We start from the raw sequence: 17734 nt of genomic DNA on the forward strand, positions 1-17734 counted from the left end.
CCATAGGGTTTATTGAGGTGTATGTCTCTGCCCGGGGCCCAGCTCTCCCCTCCGTCTGAGGGGAGGAACCCCTGGTGTCTCCCACATCGTCACATTCTGGGCAGTCAATGGCTTGACTTCACCTCAGCATATAGTGAGGCACTCATACTCTGAAACCAGGAAACAGGAAAGGAGACAGGTTCTTTGTAGCCCCAAGTTTCTCCCACTGGTGTCTTTGTGTGCCAAACATCCAGAGGTAGGAGCAGGGAATCTCGAACCCAGGCTGAAAGAGAAGTCGTCCATTTCCCTCCCTGCCCCAGAGGGCTGGTGCCTGCTCCAGACAAAGCAGGGAATATTAAATATAAATAATTTATATAAAATGGCTCGTACAAAAAGCAGTGGGTTGGGGGGAAGAGATGCCTCTGTGAGAGGCTGAGATGAGCAGGACGGGGTGAGAGTCCTTCAGACTTGGGAAAGCTGGAGAGGATTCTGGCAGGAAGAGGAGGGGCAGAGTTATGCTCTCAGCACTGTCAGGAGGCCAGGCTGGTGAGCAGGGTGGTGAATCGCAGGGCCTGGCCTGCCAGTTCTGTCACACAGCGTGCCATCTCCTGGACTGCAGGACTGGATGGGTAGCCCAGCGCAGCCCCCTTGACGCCCAGCACAGTGGTCCGCAAAGCCTGGCCCAGTGCTGTAGCTGCGGCCCCAATCTGCGCTCGAACTGGGGCGGAGGCTACCAACCGGCCTAGGGTGTCCCCAACAAATACCAGGCGGTGAGCAGCCACTACCACCTGCTTGCTGTAGGGCACAAAGAGGCATGGGGGCTGGCTGGCTTGGGTGCTGGACAGCAGGGCTGCCACAGCCACCTGTAGTGCTGAGTAATGGCTCTGGCACTGCCCTGCATAGAAATGCAAGAGCTGTACGTCTCCTGTGGACAGAGGCGGGGGCTCCCCTGGGGACACAGCCTCCTGAGAAGGAAGAGGAGCATCAGTGAGAAGTGGCTCTCCTGTCAATTCCCTTCTGCCCATTCAGTTCCTACTTCTGCCCGTCAGAAAATGTAGATTTTTTTTTTTTTTTTGCCAGTCCTGGGCTTGAGCTCAGAGCCTGAGCCCTGTCCTTGGACTTTCTCAAGGCTAGAGCTCTACCACTTGAGCCTCAGCACCACTTCCAGCTTTTTTCTATGTATGTGGTACTGAAGAATTGAACCCGGGCCTTCGTGCATGCTAGGCAAGCACTCTACCACTAGGCCAAACTCTCGGCCCAGAAAATGTAGATTTTTAGAGTTAAATGCCTGGACAACACCAGGCAGATCTAGACCCAAGTAACCTCAAAGTTGACTTCAGACAAGTCTGTGAACTTCTTTATCTAAAGACAACAAAGAAAATCCAGTCTAAGCCAGGTGCCAGTAAGTAGCTCATGGATCCACTCAGGCTACTGAGAGGCTGAGATCTAAGGATCGTGGCTCAAAGCCAGTCTCCGCAGGAATGTCCGTGACATGCTGATCCCTAGCAGAGCTGTGTCTCAACTAGTAAAGTGCTAGCCTTGAGCGACAAGGGGAAGCCTATTTAGCCCCTGAATTTAAGCCCTAACTACTGGCACATATGCACAAACAAAATAAAATAACCTCCTGCCCCCAGCACTGGAGGGGTGGCTCAGTGGTACAGTACTTGTCTAGTATACAAGGGCCGGGGTTTGATCTCGAGCACTGCAAAAACAAAAAGGCAGCAAAACTCCCAAACAAACAACAACAGCAACAAAACTCAAGGAGTTTCATACTACACTGTCCAATATAAACAATGCAAACCACATGAAATTTACAGCCACATTGAAACATTTTTTTAAAAAGTTAACAATATGTTCTTATCTAACCTCAAATATAAAATATTATAGCTTCTGTATGCAATCAGCATGGTAATTACTGAGCTAGTTTCACACTAAGCCTACAAAATCTGGCCATTTCAAGTGCTCGGGAGCTACCTGTCTCCCAGGACCCAGAGATGCATATCAAGGGCTGCAGTACACATCTGATGGATGTCATCCATCGAATGGGCATGGCACCGTGCCTTGTACACTGTGAGTCCATCTGAGTGGCACTGATGACTATGAATGGTATTGCTGCAGTGTGCCTAGACAGGGTCTGGCACTTGGTAAATATCTGACAGTGGTAGCTATCTTATATCTATTCTGGACTGAGAGGAGGGAACTACTTTGCTAAGGCCCAGAGAGATTAAATTTTGTTTTTTACCGGCAAAGCTGGGATTAGGAACCAGGTCTCTTAGAAACCTAGGAATTCACAGCTGGAAGGAACTTAGAAGTCACACGGCCCAGAACTGACCCACAGCCCAGAAATTCCTTTTGTACCCCTTACGCCTTGCTGACTCCTCGCCAACACATTCTTTCCCCTCTGAGCTCCTAATATCCTCTTCCATGCCCCAGCATCTTCCTGTCCAATCCTAACTCCTTTCTCTTGTCACATGGTCTACTACTCCTTTGGATGTTTTGTTTGCTTGTTTTTGATGCCATTTTTGGTTCTTGAATTCACCAGAGCCTATACACAGTCCCTCAGTGTCTTTCCTCAAGACTCATGTGCTCTACCATTTGAACCACACCTCCAAATGCAGCTTTGTACTGGCTAAATGGAGATAGTCTCACAGACCTTCCTGCCTAGATTGGCTTCAATCTGCAATCCTCAGAATCTCAGCCTCCTAAGTAGCTAGGATTACAGCCATGAACCACCGGCACCCAGCATCCTGGATGGTTTAATGAAGAAAACTGTTGTCCCCGTATTGGTCCCACTTTTCCTCATTGAGTCTCCTTTTCTACCATACCCTACCAGGATTACCTGCTTCTCTGGCGGCCCTCTGTCCGGAAGTTCAGAGTCTCCTGGTACAGCTTTATCCAGAGGTCTAGGTCCTTGAGTTTTATCCATGCCCTGCAGAGGGGAATGGGTCTTAGGTAGGGTGGGAGGCTTCCATGCCTTCCTGCTCCTCCCCAGTCTCCTTCCTTCTGAATATGCCTGCCATTAGAGGCAGACAGTCTTTGGTCTGCAGTGCCAGAGCTCTGGTGGTGCCCAGGTTTGGGGTGAGTGTAGATCTTTCTTTCTCCTCCTCCTCTTCTCCTTCTTCCTCCTCTCCCTTCTTTTTGATCAGTCATGAGTCTTGAACTCTGGGCACTGTCTCTGAGCTGTTCAGCTCAAGGCTAGTGCTCTATCACTTTAAGCCACAGTGCTACTTCTGATTTTCTGGTGGTTAATTGGAGATAAGTGTCTTATGGATTTTCCTGATGGGGCTGGTTTTGAACCATGATCTTCAGATCTTAGCCTCCTAAGTAGCTAGGATTACAGGCGTGTGCCACTGGTGCCAGCTTGTTGGATCTGCTTCTGAGTGGTGTAGAAAAGCACTGGGGCCCCAGGGGAGAGCAGAAGACTCTGCCCCTGTGCTCCCAGCCTCTGGGTTCCCTAGTCAGGTTCTCTCGGGGGCAGGTGGGTGTGCAGGGAGGAGCTGGCTCAGTTTACCTTCAGATGCACGTAGTCGTACTCCTCGGCCATTGGGATGCCTTCATACTCATTGTGAGGTCCTGCTGGATTATCCCCTGTCTCCGTGCCCTCTGGCTCCCCTTCAGTCTTGGGGCCCCCATACACCGGCAGGCGGGGCGGGGGTGGGGGTAGAGGCCGGTCTTGGATACTGCCTTTGCGGCCTGGGGCAGGTGAGGGAGCTGGAGAAGGACTGGGAGGCTCAGGGATGGGCAAGGCAGGCAGAGGGCGACGGGACAGGCTTTCTGCTGAGGGCAGCCGGGGCCTGTGTGACGGTGGGGGACTTCTGGCCAGAAGCTGGGCCAGGGTATCCAAGTCATTGGTGGCCGAGGCTCCAGCGGGCTCTGGAGACGGGGGTGTTTCTGGCCCCAGCAGGGGCACATCATAGATGCCCTCCTCAGTGTCCCCATTTTCCCCATTTGCCATTAGTTCTTCTGGTGCTTCATACAGGTTCAGGAGCGCGGAGGCTCGTTTCAGGTTAGAAGGGGTGGTGTACAAGGGAGGCCCTGGCTCCCGGCCCCCCTCCCACTCCAGCTCTGCCTCCAGCTCTGTGGGTGGCTTTGGGGCCAAAGGCACATCATAGGGAGCTTCTTCCTCCTCTCTAGGGGACAGTGGGGCGGCCCCTGCCAGAGGGCGGGAAAAGGAGGCTGGGGAGTCATAGGGGCTGCTAGAGGTGGGGCGGAGGGCAGTGGGAGGCACATCGTAGACCTGGAAGAAGGAATGGACAAATTAGCCTTCAGCTCGGTCACTGTGGACCCTCCCTGTCCTTCACCCAACACACACAGACCTCTAGCCCTCACCTCCAAGATTTCTCCAGGGGCAGCCGGCTGGGTCCCCTTGCCTCTGGGGACCTTGTAGATGGGGTCAGGGGAGGGTGGGCAGGGTCCAGCTGAGGCAGGGCAGGGCCGAGCTGGGGGTGGTACCACATATACCTGGGGAATTAAGACAGGTGGGTGTGGTGGGAGGAGTGTGGGTGTCAGTGAACCGCAAGTGTGACTTGAAGCAATTTAAGTCTCCCTTCCCTTCCTTCCCATGTGGACAGGGACACAGAACTCAGAAAGCTCTGGCAGAGCCAGGCACCCATGGCTCAGGTCTATAATCCTAGTTACTTAGGAGGCTGAGATCTCAGGATCATGGTTCAAAGCCAGCCCAGGCAGGAGTCTGTGAGACTCTTCTCTCCAATGAAGCACCAAAAAAGCAGGAAGTGGAACCGTGTGGCAAGTGGTAGGGAGAACTAGACGTGAACGAAAAGAGCTCAGGGACAAAGCCCAAGCCCCGAGTTCAAGCCCCACGACCAGCCAAAAGCAACAACAACAACAACAACAACAACAACAAAGCACTGGCAGATAAGACTTCAGAAAGCAAAGTCAGCGAAGAATTGAGGTCCCAGGATCTCCCTGCCCTCCTAGAAGCTTTCCCCAAAGGCTTGCCTGGCCTACAGCTGGGGAAGTCCAGTTCTTACCTCTTGTTCCTCATTGTTGTGCTCTGGAGCTGGACATGGTAGGCCAGGCTGGGCAGGGGGTCCCAGAGAGAGGCTGGACTTGGGTGCTGGGCCAGCTGGCAGGAGCTTCACTCTGTTGGCAGGCACAATTCCCTGCTGGCCATGCAGGGAGCAGAGACACCAGCCATCCAGTCCTCCAGCACCCTCCCTCTGCAGGACCCGTAGAACATCCCCGCGGCGGAAGGACAGCTCTTGGGGAGACTCTGCTGTATTGTCATACAGAGCCCGGGCTAGCTGGGCCTGGTGGGTAAGACAGAATGAGATTCACATCGAATCGTGTTGCAACTCTTTACAGCTTCCTTATTCCATTCAAGTTAGGGGGAAAAAAATCTCCCTCCCAGCTTGGCTCATCAGGTCATAGCCCTGCCGTATTCTAGCTTCATGACCAATTTCTCCTCTTCTTTTACATTCTCTGAGCTAGCTCTTCCCTGCCTCAGGACCTCTGCTCTTGGAGTGCTGTTGGTCTGCTTCCATCTGACTGACCCTTGTATATCCTTCAGTTCTGCTAAAATGTCTCCTCCTCCTCTTTTCTTCTCCCATCCCTACTGAAGCTCTGTGAATGTCTCTACTCTTTAGTCTTCTCCAGCTACATTCCTATTATCCTTGCAATAGGGCTGCACCCAGAAGCGGTTGTCTTTATATATACATATGCTAATTGAATTTTTTTCCAAAATACATGAAGAAGTACTGCTAAGGTCTGGCCTACTCTTCTTTATCTTCCTCTGCTCCTGTCATCCCCCCTTACAGGCAAAAAGTTAAGAGTAAGCCTGAGAAAAGCCATCTAGACAGAGTGTCTGGCCATTAAAAAACAAAACAAAACAAAACATGAAGCCATTGTTTTGTTCTCAGTTCCAGCAAATAAGGTTCCACCAGAAAAGGCTGAGGTTGCCATGGAGAAGGGAAGTGTATCAGCTCCGTGTGCATGTGTGTAGTGTGTATTGGGAGGGGAGCTGGCAGACCAATCAAGAATAAACGTTTATTTACTGGTCTATTTCCAGTTCTGTCTGGTGGAAGCGCCTCAGCGTTTCCCCGGGAGGGCTATTTTCTCAGGTAATAGGTCACAGGCAGCAAGTGCAATGATGTATCCAGACACTGTGCAAGGCTTTACGTGAATTCTCACAGCAACCTTAAGAGGAAGGGAACATGGTCACCTCCATTTGGGAAAGAAAAGTGAGACAGAGAGGTTAGTGCTTTGCTCCGTGACACACAGCTGGTGGGGTATGATTTGAATCTAGACTATTTGATTTCAATGATTTCCTCTATTGCCTTTCAACAATTATGAATGTATATTCCTTCCTTCCTTCTTTTCTTCCTCTCACCCTCTTTCCCTTATTGTGCCTGTACTGGGGCTTAAACTCAGGGCCTATGCACTGTCCTTTAGCTTTTTCACTCGAGGCTAGTGCTTGACCACTTGAACCACAGCTCTAATTCTGGCTTTTTGGTGACTAACTGGAGATAAAGTCTCATGGAGCCGGATGTTGGTGGCATACACTTGTAATCTTAGCTTCTCAGGAGGCTGAGATCTGCGGATCATAGTTTGAAGCCACTTTGGGTAAGAAAGTCTGAGACTCTTATCTCTAATTATCTGAAACTAGAAGTAGAGCCTTGGCTCAAAATGCTGGCATGCTAGCCTTGAGCCAAAAAGCTCAGAGATAGTGACTAGGCCAAGTCCAAGTCAAGAAAAAGGAGCCTCAGACTTTCCTACCCAGGCTGGCTTGGAGTCATGATTCTCAGATTTAGCCTCCTAGCTACTGCTAGGATTACAGGTGTTGGCCACTGGTAATTGATTGTTGTCCTGTAAATTAGTAACAGTAAAGTCAAGAGGGTCTAGGATTCTGGAGATGAGTCTTTTGGTAGAATCAGTGACTATGCTTCCTGATAGGATTCCAAGCAATGGTAGCTTATACTGCTTTGAAATAGCTTGTCAGGTACTACTGGCCAAGTAGCCAAATTGACCGATCACTAAAAAAAAAAATCTCAAGCTAGTGACCTCAGCAGGCTACTACAAGATGGGGGAGGGGTAAGGGGGAGGGGGCCTTGGTGCTTTGCTCAATTAGCAAATTAGTGTGTGTTCTTGGCATTGTTTCCTATGGGGGTGGGGAGGGAGGTTGAGTGATTTGGGGTGGGGAGAGGCATATTAGGGTTGGAATGCTCAGCTTTGAGCTTGCTAGGCTGTCACTCCACCATACAAACCATGCCTCTCTAGCCATTTCCCTCCCTGGTTTTAGAGGTAGTGCTTCTGAACTTTTCTGACTAGGCTTCTAGGCCTCAAACTGCATTTCTTCCACTCTCAACATTCCGAGGTGGCTGGGTGTTGAGGTGGCTGGGTGTTTTTTGTTTTGTTTTTAACAACAAACCATTTAATTCCAAATTAGCTTTCTTCCTTTTTCTCTCTCCTTCTTTTCTTGTGATGTTGTGGATTGACCCTAGGGCTCTATGCATACTAAACAAGTACTCTACCATGAAACTACATCCCCAGGCCTCATTCAACTATTCCCTGGTTCTGTGGTCCTAGATGGACTCGTGCTTTTCTTTCTAATTGTAATATAAATTAGTGTTTGGGATGCAGCCAGGGAATTAAAAGCAAAACTTTAGAGGAAGATAAGACTTGGGGGTCTGGCCAGGAGTATGGTCTAGTGGTAGAGTGTTTACCTAGCATGTGTGAAGCCCTGGGTTCAATTCCTCAGTACCACATACACAGAAAAAGCCAGGGGTGTTGCTGTGACTCAAGTGGTAGAGCGCTAGCCTTGAGAAAGCTCAAGAACAGGGCCAGAAGTTTGGCCTAGTGGTAGAGTGCTTGCCTAGCATGCATGGAGATTTGGGTTCAATTCCTTGGTACCACATTCATAGAAAAAGCCAGAAGTGGTGATGTGACTCAAATGGTAGCCTTGAGAAAGCCCAAGGACAGTGCTCAGGCCTTGAGTTAAAGACCCAGGACTGGCACAAAAAAGGAGAGAGAGAGAGAGAGAGAGAGAGAGAGAGAGAGAGAGAGAGAGAGAGAGAGAGAGAGAGAGAGAGAGAGAGAGAGAGAGAGAGAGAGAGAGAGAGAGAGAGCGAGAGCGCGAGAGCGAGAAAGCTCAAGAATAGTGCCTACGTCATGAGTTCAAGCCCCAGGATTGGGAAAAAAAAAAAGGCTTGGAAGTTATGTCCTGGCTCTGTTCCTTTCCCATTGGATACCTTTGGGCAGGTTTTTAGCCTTTCTGTGCCTCAATGTCCCCTTCTGTAGAATTGTCTATCTGTGATCAAATATCCATTTTTGGGTAATAATGGTGTTCTCACAAAGTTGAGATAACACATCAAAAAATCATGACAAAGACAAGTGGTCAAAGATGAGTGGTAGGGGTAGGGGCAGGGAAAGTGGGAGAAAAACATGGAAAGTGTAACAATGTTCAAGAAGTAATGTACCTGGTGAATGTAACTGTACCCCTGTACATCACCCCAACAACAAAAAACAAAACAAAATCATGACAGAGCTTAGCATAGGCTAGGTATAATCAATGCTTAATAAATATTAGCATTATTAGGTTCTTAGGAGTTTGATCCTCCTTAAAAAAAAAATAAGAAAAAGAAAAATCTACCTTCTGGTATTACAAAGCTGATAGAGACTGCCATCTTCTTGAGCCAGTCAGAATATCCTCAGAGATACTCTACCCTTAAAGCATCCCCGTTTCCCTTTTCTAGTTCTGAACTAAGGTCTTCATGTACCTTGAGGACCTAAAATGTGTGGTTTGAGAAAGAACCCACATCAAGTCCATCCTGAAGGGGTAATAGAAAGCCGTTGGCTAGAGTAGCCCCGTTTCTCTTTTCATTCAATATTCTCTTCCCATTCAGAAAGGGTCAGAACACAGGGGTGGCTGGGCTTTGCCTGAGAATCCCGGGGTGTGGGGGGGCGGGGTAGGGAGGTGTGAGTAGCTAGAGTTGTCCTGGGTATTCAGACTACACAGGGCGGAGCGCAGAGGTGGGGCCAGGGAGTGCTCCTCCCTGAATCAAGTTTGAATTCTGCCAATGGAGCCAAACCGCGGGGACTAGCAGTGGCTGCAACCCCCGCCAGGGCTGCCGATAGAAAGATTGATGCTGGGTGGGGTCGGTCGCCCCAGCTCCATTCCCTCCGCCAAGAGGCGGAGCTGGCCGGTCAGGCACCGGCTGGCTCAGTGGGGGTGGCTGTGGGCTCCCTGCGCTTCTGGGAGGCCTCCTCCCACGGTCCCAGCGTGCCAGCTGTCTCCTCCCTTTGTCCCCAGTCTCCAGAAAGTGGCCCGAGGCGGGCTGACATCACCTCCCCTCCTCTCTATTATTTTTCCTGCCCGATCATCCTTTCTTTGCTCTGTTTGCCCCCTTTCCCGTTCCTCCCCTGGAGATGGGCCTCCTCCCGTCCATTTTCCCCGGGTCCTTAGGATCTCTCAGTCCTTTCTCCTGTCTCCAATCACAAGTCCCCGCAGCCATCAGTGGCCATCTGTTCGCGCCCAGAAAAGAACAGATAGGACGGGGAGGGCGGGCGGTACAGGCTACACTTTGCCCCTCCCGGCCTCCAGAAAGCAGCAGTGGGGAGGAGAGGGGGAGAGCGGGAGGGGGACCCGAACCCGGAGGCGCCGGGGATGAGGAGTGAGAGGAAGAAAGAACCCAAAGCGAGAGGGCACAGCCTCTCCCAGAAGACTGAGGTCAAGAGGGAGACGAAAAGGGCAGAAAAGAAACCGACCGGAGCACAGGGCCGCGGGCAGGAGCGCTGCCTCCTTTCCTCCGTGGACTCACCGACGTGGCAATGGCCATGGCCTCGGCCTCCAACGCTGCCCGCTTCTGGCCAGGCTGGGCGTTGCGGACTTCAGCGGTGGCGGCGCCGCAGCATGGCTCGCGGCCTCGACGCACGGAGGCTGCCCGCGGCCGTGGCGCGTGAAGCAGGGGCCTCCACCAGGGTGGGAGGAGGAGGAGAAAGACACCCCACAAAACTTCCCAAGTGGGAGGCAGCTAGGCCGGGCAGGAGGAGGAGCGGGGCGGGCCGGGGCGTCGCTTCGGGACCTCATCCAAAGGGCGCGCTCTGTGGTGGCCCCACGGCCTCCCCGGGGGCCGCCGAGTGGCCCGGACCCGGCGCGCCGCGTGCCCTGGGCCACGGAGGCCTTGTGGGCTCGCGTGGGCTGTCTGCTCCCTTCCGAGGGCGTCCCGGGCGAGAAGGCCGGAGCTGGGGCAGCGCTCGACGCCTGGCCAGGCGGCCTGGGTCAGCCCCGAGGGCGGGGAGAAGCCCCGCCGGGGCGGTCGGGCCGGACGAGCGAGTTTAGGGGCCAAGCGTCGCCTCCCGCGGGCTGCCGGCGGGGAGCGGAGCTGGCCCGGCCCCCGCGGCGGGGCGTGCTGGGGGGGAGCCGGGGCGAGGACCGCGCCGCGCGGGTCCCGGCGCCAGAGGTGCCCGAGAGCGTGGCCGCGGGGCTGCGCGTCAGGGGCGGCGCGGGCTCCCGCTCCGCACGTCCAGGGGCAGGGCAACAGCTGGAAGCCACCCTGCAGGAACGAGGGTGTCCCGCTCCCTTCCACCCGGCCGGTGCCCGGGGCAGGGCCGGCGCGGGCCCCGCTCACAGCCACCCAGCGCCGGGCCCCTCCGCGCGCCCCGAGGCCCGGGGCCGCCAAGGGAAAGGCCGGGAAGAAAAACAAACCAAAAGCAAGCAGCCGAGACAAGGGGACGGGGCAGGGGTGGGACCCGTGGGGGCCCGGGACACTGAGAGGGCTGGGAGGGGCCCGGGGCGCGCGGCACGCGGCTCCGCTTCCCCGGCTCCCCGCTGCCGCTCCCGCTCGGGCCAGCCCGCTCCTCCCCGCCGCCCCGCTCCTCTCCTCTCCCGCGCGCGAGGCTCCGTCCGGGGGATTAAAGGAAAGGAGGGAGGGCGGAGGGAGGGGAAGGGAAGTGGCGGGGGAGAAAGGGGGACGAGCCTTCCACAGGCGGTGTTGAGTTTCAGCTCGGGACCCCGGGGCCCAGCTGCCCGGCGCCTCTCCCAGCTGCCCGAACTCGCGGCGGACCTCCGGGTGGCCGGGCCGGCCGGCTCCCCCCGAGCTCCCCGCGCCCGCCACGCCCCCGCGCTCCCCGGCCAGTCCCGCGCCTCTCTCGGCCTCCCTTTCATTCGCCCCACATCGGTCTTCCCGCGGGAGGGCGTGCGCTCCTTCCGCCTGGCCCGGGTCCTGGGGGGAGCGGCCCCCGCTCGCCGAGCTCCCCGGCCGGAGTGGAAGGGCTGCCCGCACCGACCACGCTTTGGGGCCCAGGCCTGGGATCTGGCGACGGCTGGACCACGCGAAGCCTGAGCGTCTGGCTCCGGATCTGCAGGCGGGCTGGTTGGACAGCCTCCTCGCCTCCTCTGCCAGTCTGGGCCTGTCCACCTTGGCAGCAGGGCTGTCTCTTGCTACTAAGTGGAGCAGGATCGGAAACCAGGGCTTTTAAAAAAGGGGTGAACTCATCTAAGAGGGCTGGGACTTTGTCCCTAAGAGTTTTAGCCTCTTCTGCCTCCTGCCTCTCACCCTTGGACCTCATCAGAGGCTTGAGAGAACCCTTTCACTTTTGACATTTATGATTTTTGTTGTTGTGTTTTTGGTTTTTCTTTCTCACACTGTATCCAAAGGTCCTTTCAACAGTTCTGTGCATGCGAGAAAGACTGGGGCCTGTCCTCGGGGCCTAGGCTCTGTCCCTCACCTTTTTCTTTTGAGGCTGGTATTTTACCACATCTACTGGTTAATTGGAGATTTGAGTCTCACTGACATTTCCTGGCCAGGATGGCTTCAAATTGTGATCCTTAAAGTAGAGCTAGGGTTACAGGTGTGAGCTATCAGCCCTGGAGCATTCTGGCATTGTAAGAGCAAGTTGAAAATCTGTCGTGCACGTTCAGTGTTTACACTGATCAAATGAACACACTTCCCGCATGTAGAATAGACATTGGGGGCTCTAGTTATTACTACATTTATTCATAAGCTTGGAAGTTTTTTTTTTTTTTTTGTCTGTCAGTTGTGAGGCTTGAACTCTGGGCCTGGGTGCTGTCCCTGAGCTCTTCAGCTCAAGGCTAGTGCTCTACCACTTTGAACCATGGCACCATTTCCGGTTTTTCTGCTGGTTAATTGGAGATGAGTCTCATGGACTTTCATGCCTTGACTGGTTTTGAACTGATCGCATCCTCAGATCTCAGTCTCCTGAGTAGCTAGGATTACAGGTGTGAGCCACCATGTCCGGCTTATTGATAACCTTGGAAATCATTTTTTTTTTTAAATTTTGTTTTACTTATCCACAAAAGTATGGAGTGGTATGGAGGAATTGAACCCAGGACTTTATGCATACTAGGCAAGCACTCTTCCTGGAAGCCACATTCCCAGCCCCTACTTGGAAATCTTATTTTAAGCCCTTTGTGAACCTAAGCTCTGGGGACTGCTCCATCTCCCTTCTGGCCCTCCATATTCCATAGGCTTATGCATAGTGGCATTTCCTAGGACATCGTGGCGGTCAGAGAGCCTGCCTAAGTCCCTTCTCCATCCTATTGTCTTGACACCTTTGGAAGAACCCTCTGCAGAGGGGAGAGATGGTACCTATGGGATGGGATTTCTGTGAGTTTCTGGAGTGGGCATGAGGGTAAATGGTGATGGCTTTGGATATGGCTGTCAGTGACTGAGTGCAGACTCAAGAGTGGGGCTTGGAATCTTAAAACATACTCAGTCTCCCTTCATTAGGACACAAAGAAACTTTAAAAGTGTGTAGACACATCTGCAGGACAGCTCCCCCATCCCAGGTCCAGTTTGGTTGGAGTTGGCCATTAGGGCAAGAGCCTATACTCCCTACAGCCCATAGGCTCCAGGGACTGAACTGCCCTTGAGCCCAGGGTCTGCCGAGGCAAATTAGAACCCCTGGCCCCAAAGAGAAGTGCTCTGGATTGGCACAGGGAAATAGAGCCAGAAGAAGCTAAGCATAAAGAAAGCTAATAAGATCAGACAGGATGGTAACTTGGAGATGGGAAGCAGAGCTCAGTTTCTGGGGAACATAGGACAGCTGAGTATGGGCCAGTAGGAAAAGTAGACTGTGCTTCAGGAATGTCCAGGCACAGAATGGAGTGAGTCCTGATTAATTAATGATGTGATCTTGGTCAAGCTCTAGAACACCTTCTGTATGGACGTCTTCTGTCCTTATATCATCATCATCATCATCATCATTCATCATCATCATCTTGCCAAAAAGGTTCTATGTTTATTCAACTTGCACTCAAGCCATATCTCAAAACCAGCTCTTTTCTGGTTATTTTGGAGATACATCTTGAGGACTTTTCTGCAGTGGCTGATTCTGAACTGCATTCCTCTGGGTCTCAGTCTCCTGAGTAGCTAGCCACAGGCTCTTAGATCTTCCATACTGTGTTACTTTTATCCTGGCTTTTTTCTGACTCTACTTTCAAGATGACTTTGTCCTCACCAAAGTCCTTATATTCTCATCTCTCCTATATGCTCATCTCTGCTTTCTCCTTTGTAAACTATGGTTTAAGTGATTCAAATTTGTTTAGGCAACGTTTTAAGCTCCTGGTATGATCAAAGAAAGCCCAGGCTGGAAAGGTGGCCTCTATCTTGCTTGGACAGCAGTCTTGCTTAGCTGAATCTTCAGGGTTTTCCCCAAACATCCATCTATCTTCCCAAGTCCCAGTCTTTTCTTTCTTCTCCCATCCAGGGTCCCACCAGTTGGTCTCTTCTTCCTCAGCCTACCCAGATTTCCAGGGCTTCTGCTTGTCCTACTTACTCAGAAACTTCTCAGTTACTGGCAACTTCTCCTCTTGCCCACAGCACCCAAACTACCTGGATTCTGGCTCTGACACTAGCTAGTGACTGGCTGCTATGAGACCTGTTGGAGTTTCTGGTTTCTTGTATATAAAGAACAATAATAGAATTTAGAATATCAGTTTGTTGTGAGCACGGAGAAAATTCTAAGCACAGTGTCTAGCCCATGATATGTTGGACAAAAGGAGCTGGTTTTTTGTGTGTGTGTTGGTACTGAGGCTTGAACTCAGGGCATAGGCCACTGTCCCTTGAGATTTGGGGTTCCAGGCTAGTAGTACTTTACCACTTTGAACACAGCTCTATTTCCAGGTTTTGTTTTTTTTCCCAGTCCTGGGGCTTGAACTCAGGGTCTGGGCACTGTCCTTGGACACTTTTTGCTCAAAGCTACTTGAGCCAGGGTGCCACTTTAGGCTTTTTCTGAGTATGTGGTACTGAGGAATCAGTCCCAGGGCTTCATGCATGCTAAATGAGCACTCTACCACTAGGCTACACTCCTGGCCTCCAGGTTTTTTGTTTTGTTTTGATTTTTGTTGGTTGTGGGGCTTGAGCTCTTAGGCTCAAGGCTATTGCTCTACCCCTTGAGCCTCAGTGCCAATTCCAGTTTTCTGGTGGTTAATTGGAGATAAGAGTCTCATTGACTTTCATGCCAGGGCTGGCTTTGAACCATGATCTTCAGATCTCAGCCTCCTGAGTAGCTAGGATTACAAGCATGAGCCACCAGCAAATGGCTTCCATTTTTCCATTTCTAGGGTTTTTTTGTTTTTGTTTTTGTGGGTCATGGGGCCTGAACTCAGCCTGGGTGCTGTCTCTGAGCTTTTCAGCTCAAGGTTGCCTCCCTACCCTCGAGCCAAATCCCACTTCCTGTTTTCTAGAGGTTAATTGGAGATAAGAGTCTCAGTTTCTTTTTGCCCGGACTGGCTCTGAACCTTGATCCTCAGATCTCAGCTTCCTGCGTAGCTAGGATTACAGGCTTAAGTCATGAGCTCGGCTATTTTGTGTGTGTGGGGGGGGGGATAGTCAATTGGAGATAAGAGTTTGATGGATTTTTCTGATCAGGCAGGCTTTGAACCGTGATCCTCAGATCTCAGCTCCAGGGTAGCTAGGATTACAGGTGTGGGCCACCATGTCTAGCCAAAAGCAACTATTATTGTTCATTGGTAACAGGTCTGTAGAGCCTCAGAATCTGAAGGAAGTGGTGCCTGCCCTCAAGAAACTTGCATCATGTAGATCATGCCTGAATCCAGTTAATACCCCAGTGAATAAATGCAATAAGTGCATTTATGAAGTCTAAAATGTGTTTATAAGAATAAAATGAACCTTTGCCCTCGTTGGACCTGTGGAAGCAAAAATGGGTCACCAGCAGCTCTACTAGAGTCACCCCTGAAAATCTGGCCAGAGATCTCGCTCTTGCCTCGTGTGTGCTCGAACTGCCACGATCTGATCCGGAAGTATGGGCTCAACGTGTGCCGGCAGTGCTTCCGCCAGTACACCAAGGACATCGGCTTCATTACGTTGGACTAAGTGATCTTCTCTGTTTCTTGAGTAGATTACCCAAGACATCAAGCTCAGTGAAAGACCATATTTGTACATAAAATAAAAATTCAAGAAACCATAAAAAAGAATAAAATGAAAATCTCCATTATAGCCTGTAAGACCCTGTGTAGTCTGATACCAGCTCAGCTCTTCCACCTCATCTGATTCAACTCTCCCATTCACCCTGTTCCCCATCTACACTGTCTTTTGCGTTCCTCAAACATGACAAGTCCTCTTCCATTTAGGGAATGCGTATATCCAGCTCCCTCTGCCAAGACCCACCGAATTAAATCCTGTATCTCCAGAAAGGCCCTCCTGGCTTTCCAAATTAGCTTTGCCCTCCCACTGTCTACGCCCCTCACCTCTACAGTACCTCCTGATCTGTGTTCCTTGTCATACATCTTCTCCTAAAAGGTAAGCTTTGTAAGTCAGGGATCATATCTGGCTTGTACAGATATATTCCTACAATTTAGAATAGAGATGCTTTCTGTATAGTAGATGCTCAAAAAGATTTGGTGAGTGGATAAATGAACAGAGGCAGCTATATAATCCCAAGTTCTCTTTGGGGAGACCCTGGGTTGGGGGCAGTGGGTTATTGTGCTCTTTATCTTGCTAACTCCAGTTCTCCATGTGTCTCTCAGGTCAAACTGGGTTCTCCTTGAAAGAAGATTCCTGAGCCTAAGCATTTTCCAGCTAATGAAATCAAAGTAAATAGCAACCTAACTGGACATTGGTAGTGCACGCCTGTAACCCTAGCTACTCAGGAGGCTGAGATCTCAGGATTATGGTTCAAAACCAGCCTAGGCAGGAAAAATCTGTGAGACGCCAGTCAACCACTAAAAAGCCAAAAGTGGAGCTGTGGCTTCAGTGGTAGAGCACCAGCCTTGCGCAACAAAGCTAAAGGACAGCACCTAGTCCCTGAATTTATACCCCTTCCCCTAAACAATAATCATTAGCACCTAGTATCAATATCAGCTCCAAATGAAACATGAGACTGGTGTTCTGAAAAGTGCCATTTGTGCCAGACATTTACCCTTTCGTTGCTGGACCATGCGTTGCTGGACCATGTAGGATGATGTGACACAGGGTGTTAACGGCTGCTACTTATTTGCACGTTCAGGAATATCCCATCATTTTAATCCCCAACAGTCTTGTCTCTGAAGAGGAACTCAGATGAACTTCAACTGATTGCTGAGTCCTTGCAGGCTGCACTATTTCAGGAGCTTGGTGCTTTTATGATCCTGGGGGTCAACATCTCCCTCCTCCAGGCTCCTGCAACAACGCACATGAAATGAACACACCAACGAATCAGCAAGAACAGAGAGAGGACCCAAGGCCAAGAACTGCTCAAACACTGGGCCCAAACTTAAAAGGCAGGAGGTGAGAATCTGAATATCTTTCTGGGAAGGTTCAGGCCAGCCTTATTCTAGCTCCCTACAAGCCCCCAAGACCATCTCCAAGCCAAGGGTGGGAGGTATTTTTCATCACATTTGCCCCAGTTTTTCCTTGTAGATCCCCAACCCCTTTTCCTGGGATCCCAGGGGGGAATTCTAGCCCTCTTTGCCACCATGTTAGACCCAGATGGGTGTGGAACATGTTGGGAAAATACCCTTCCTGCTGGGTGAACCTTCTTTGGCTCCCGCCCCCGGTCTTCTCCCTATTGCCACCCCCAGATCCCCACGCCTCCGAGGATTCCCTGGAAGCTGAGGTGACTCAGGGATTCCAAAACTAGTCACCCCAGGAGGAAACCCTCTGGAAAATGTTTCTCATGGCAGGGAGTCACCCTAAAGAATCACACAAAGCTGCTGCGGAGGAGATAAGGATGGAGGCTGAGCAAACGGGGGTGGGGTAGGGGCACGTGGCTCAGGTACTTGGGGCAGGCCCAGTCATTATGGGATGGGAAAGACCGTGTGCTTAGAGGTATTTCCTGTGCCCTAATGCACAAAAGCAAGGAGCTAAGCCCCAAAAGGCTTACCAGAAGGGCCAGGGCCCAGTCATCCAACCCAAGACCCTTCTGCAGAGTCAGAGTTGAAATGACAAACCGAGGTCACTTCCAGCCCCTTTGAACACCCTTTTCTGCACAGGGATCAAGGTTAAGATCCAGTTCTGCTCCCACAAACCTGGGATTGTTGGGTCAGGATTCCCATAGGAATCCAGCTCTTTGGAAACAGCACTGCTCTAAGAGCCTGTTCTGGGGTTGAGGTTGCTTAGAAACAGCAGAAGCCACCCGGAGACCATTTGCCAGACCAAAAGCTAGGAAACAGGAAGCAGCAGCTGTGGATTTCAGCCAGCAGGCTGAATGCCTAAGTGGGCAAGAATACCCTGTGGCTTTGGGTAGGTACAACCCAAGCTCAGGTGAGCAGGAATGCGTTTCCAGGGAGTGGGGGCTCCCTTCTATTCACAGCCCACTGAGGATTGCCATGTAGCTT

At 51.6% G+C, this 17734-nt stretch overlaps 1 protein-coding gene and 1 pseudogene across 1 annotated transcript; one reads left to right on the plus strand and one right to left on the minus strand.

Annotated features, from left to right (window-relative positions):
* On the minus strand, positions 1–10005 carry Efs (embryonal Fyn-associated substrate). Its single transcript, XM_090345259.1, has 6 exons — positions 9756–10005; positions 4971–5249; positions 4309–4440; positions 3491–4216; positions 2819–2908; positions 1–944 (listed from the first exon to the last, which is right to left on the minus strand). The coding sequence occupies exons 1-6, from the start codon at positions 9771–9773 to the stop codon at positions 510–512; spliced, it is 1680 nt and encodes a 559-aa protein (XP_090201385.1). The 5' UTR covers positions 9774–10005; the 3' UTR covers positions 1–509.
* A 5115-nt stretch (positions 10006–15120) lies between these two features.
* LOC150055305 (small ribosomal subunit protein uS14 pseudogene) lies at positions 15121–15375 on the plus strand (annotated as a pseudogene).
* The last annotated feature ends 2359 nt before the right edge of the window (positions 15376–17734 follow it).

Source organism: Megascapheus bottae, chromosome 14 (genome assembly GCF_031878675.1).
Source record: "Megascapheus bottae isolate mThoBot1 chromosome 14, mThoBot2.hap1, whole genome shotgun sequence".
Lineage (NCBI taxonomy): Eukaryota > Metazoa > Chordata > Mammalia > Rodentia > Geomyidae > Megascapheus > Megascapheus bottae.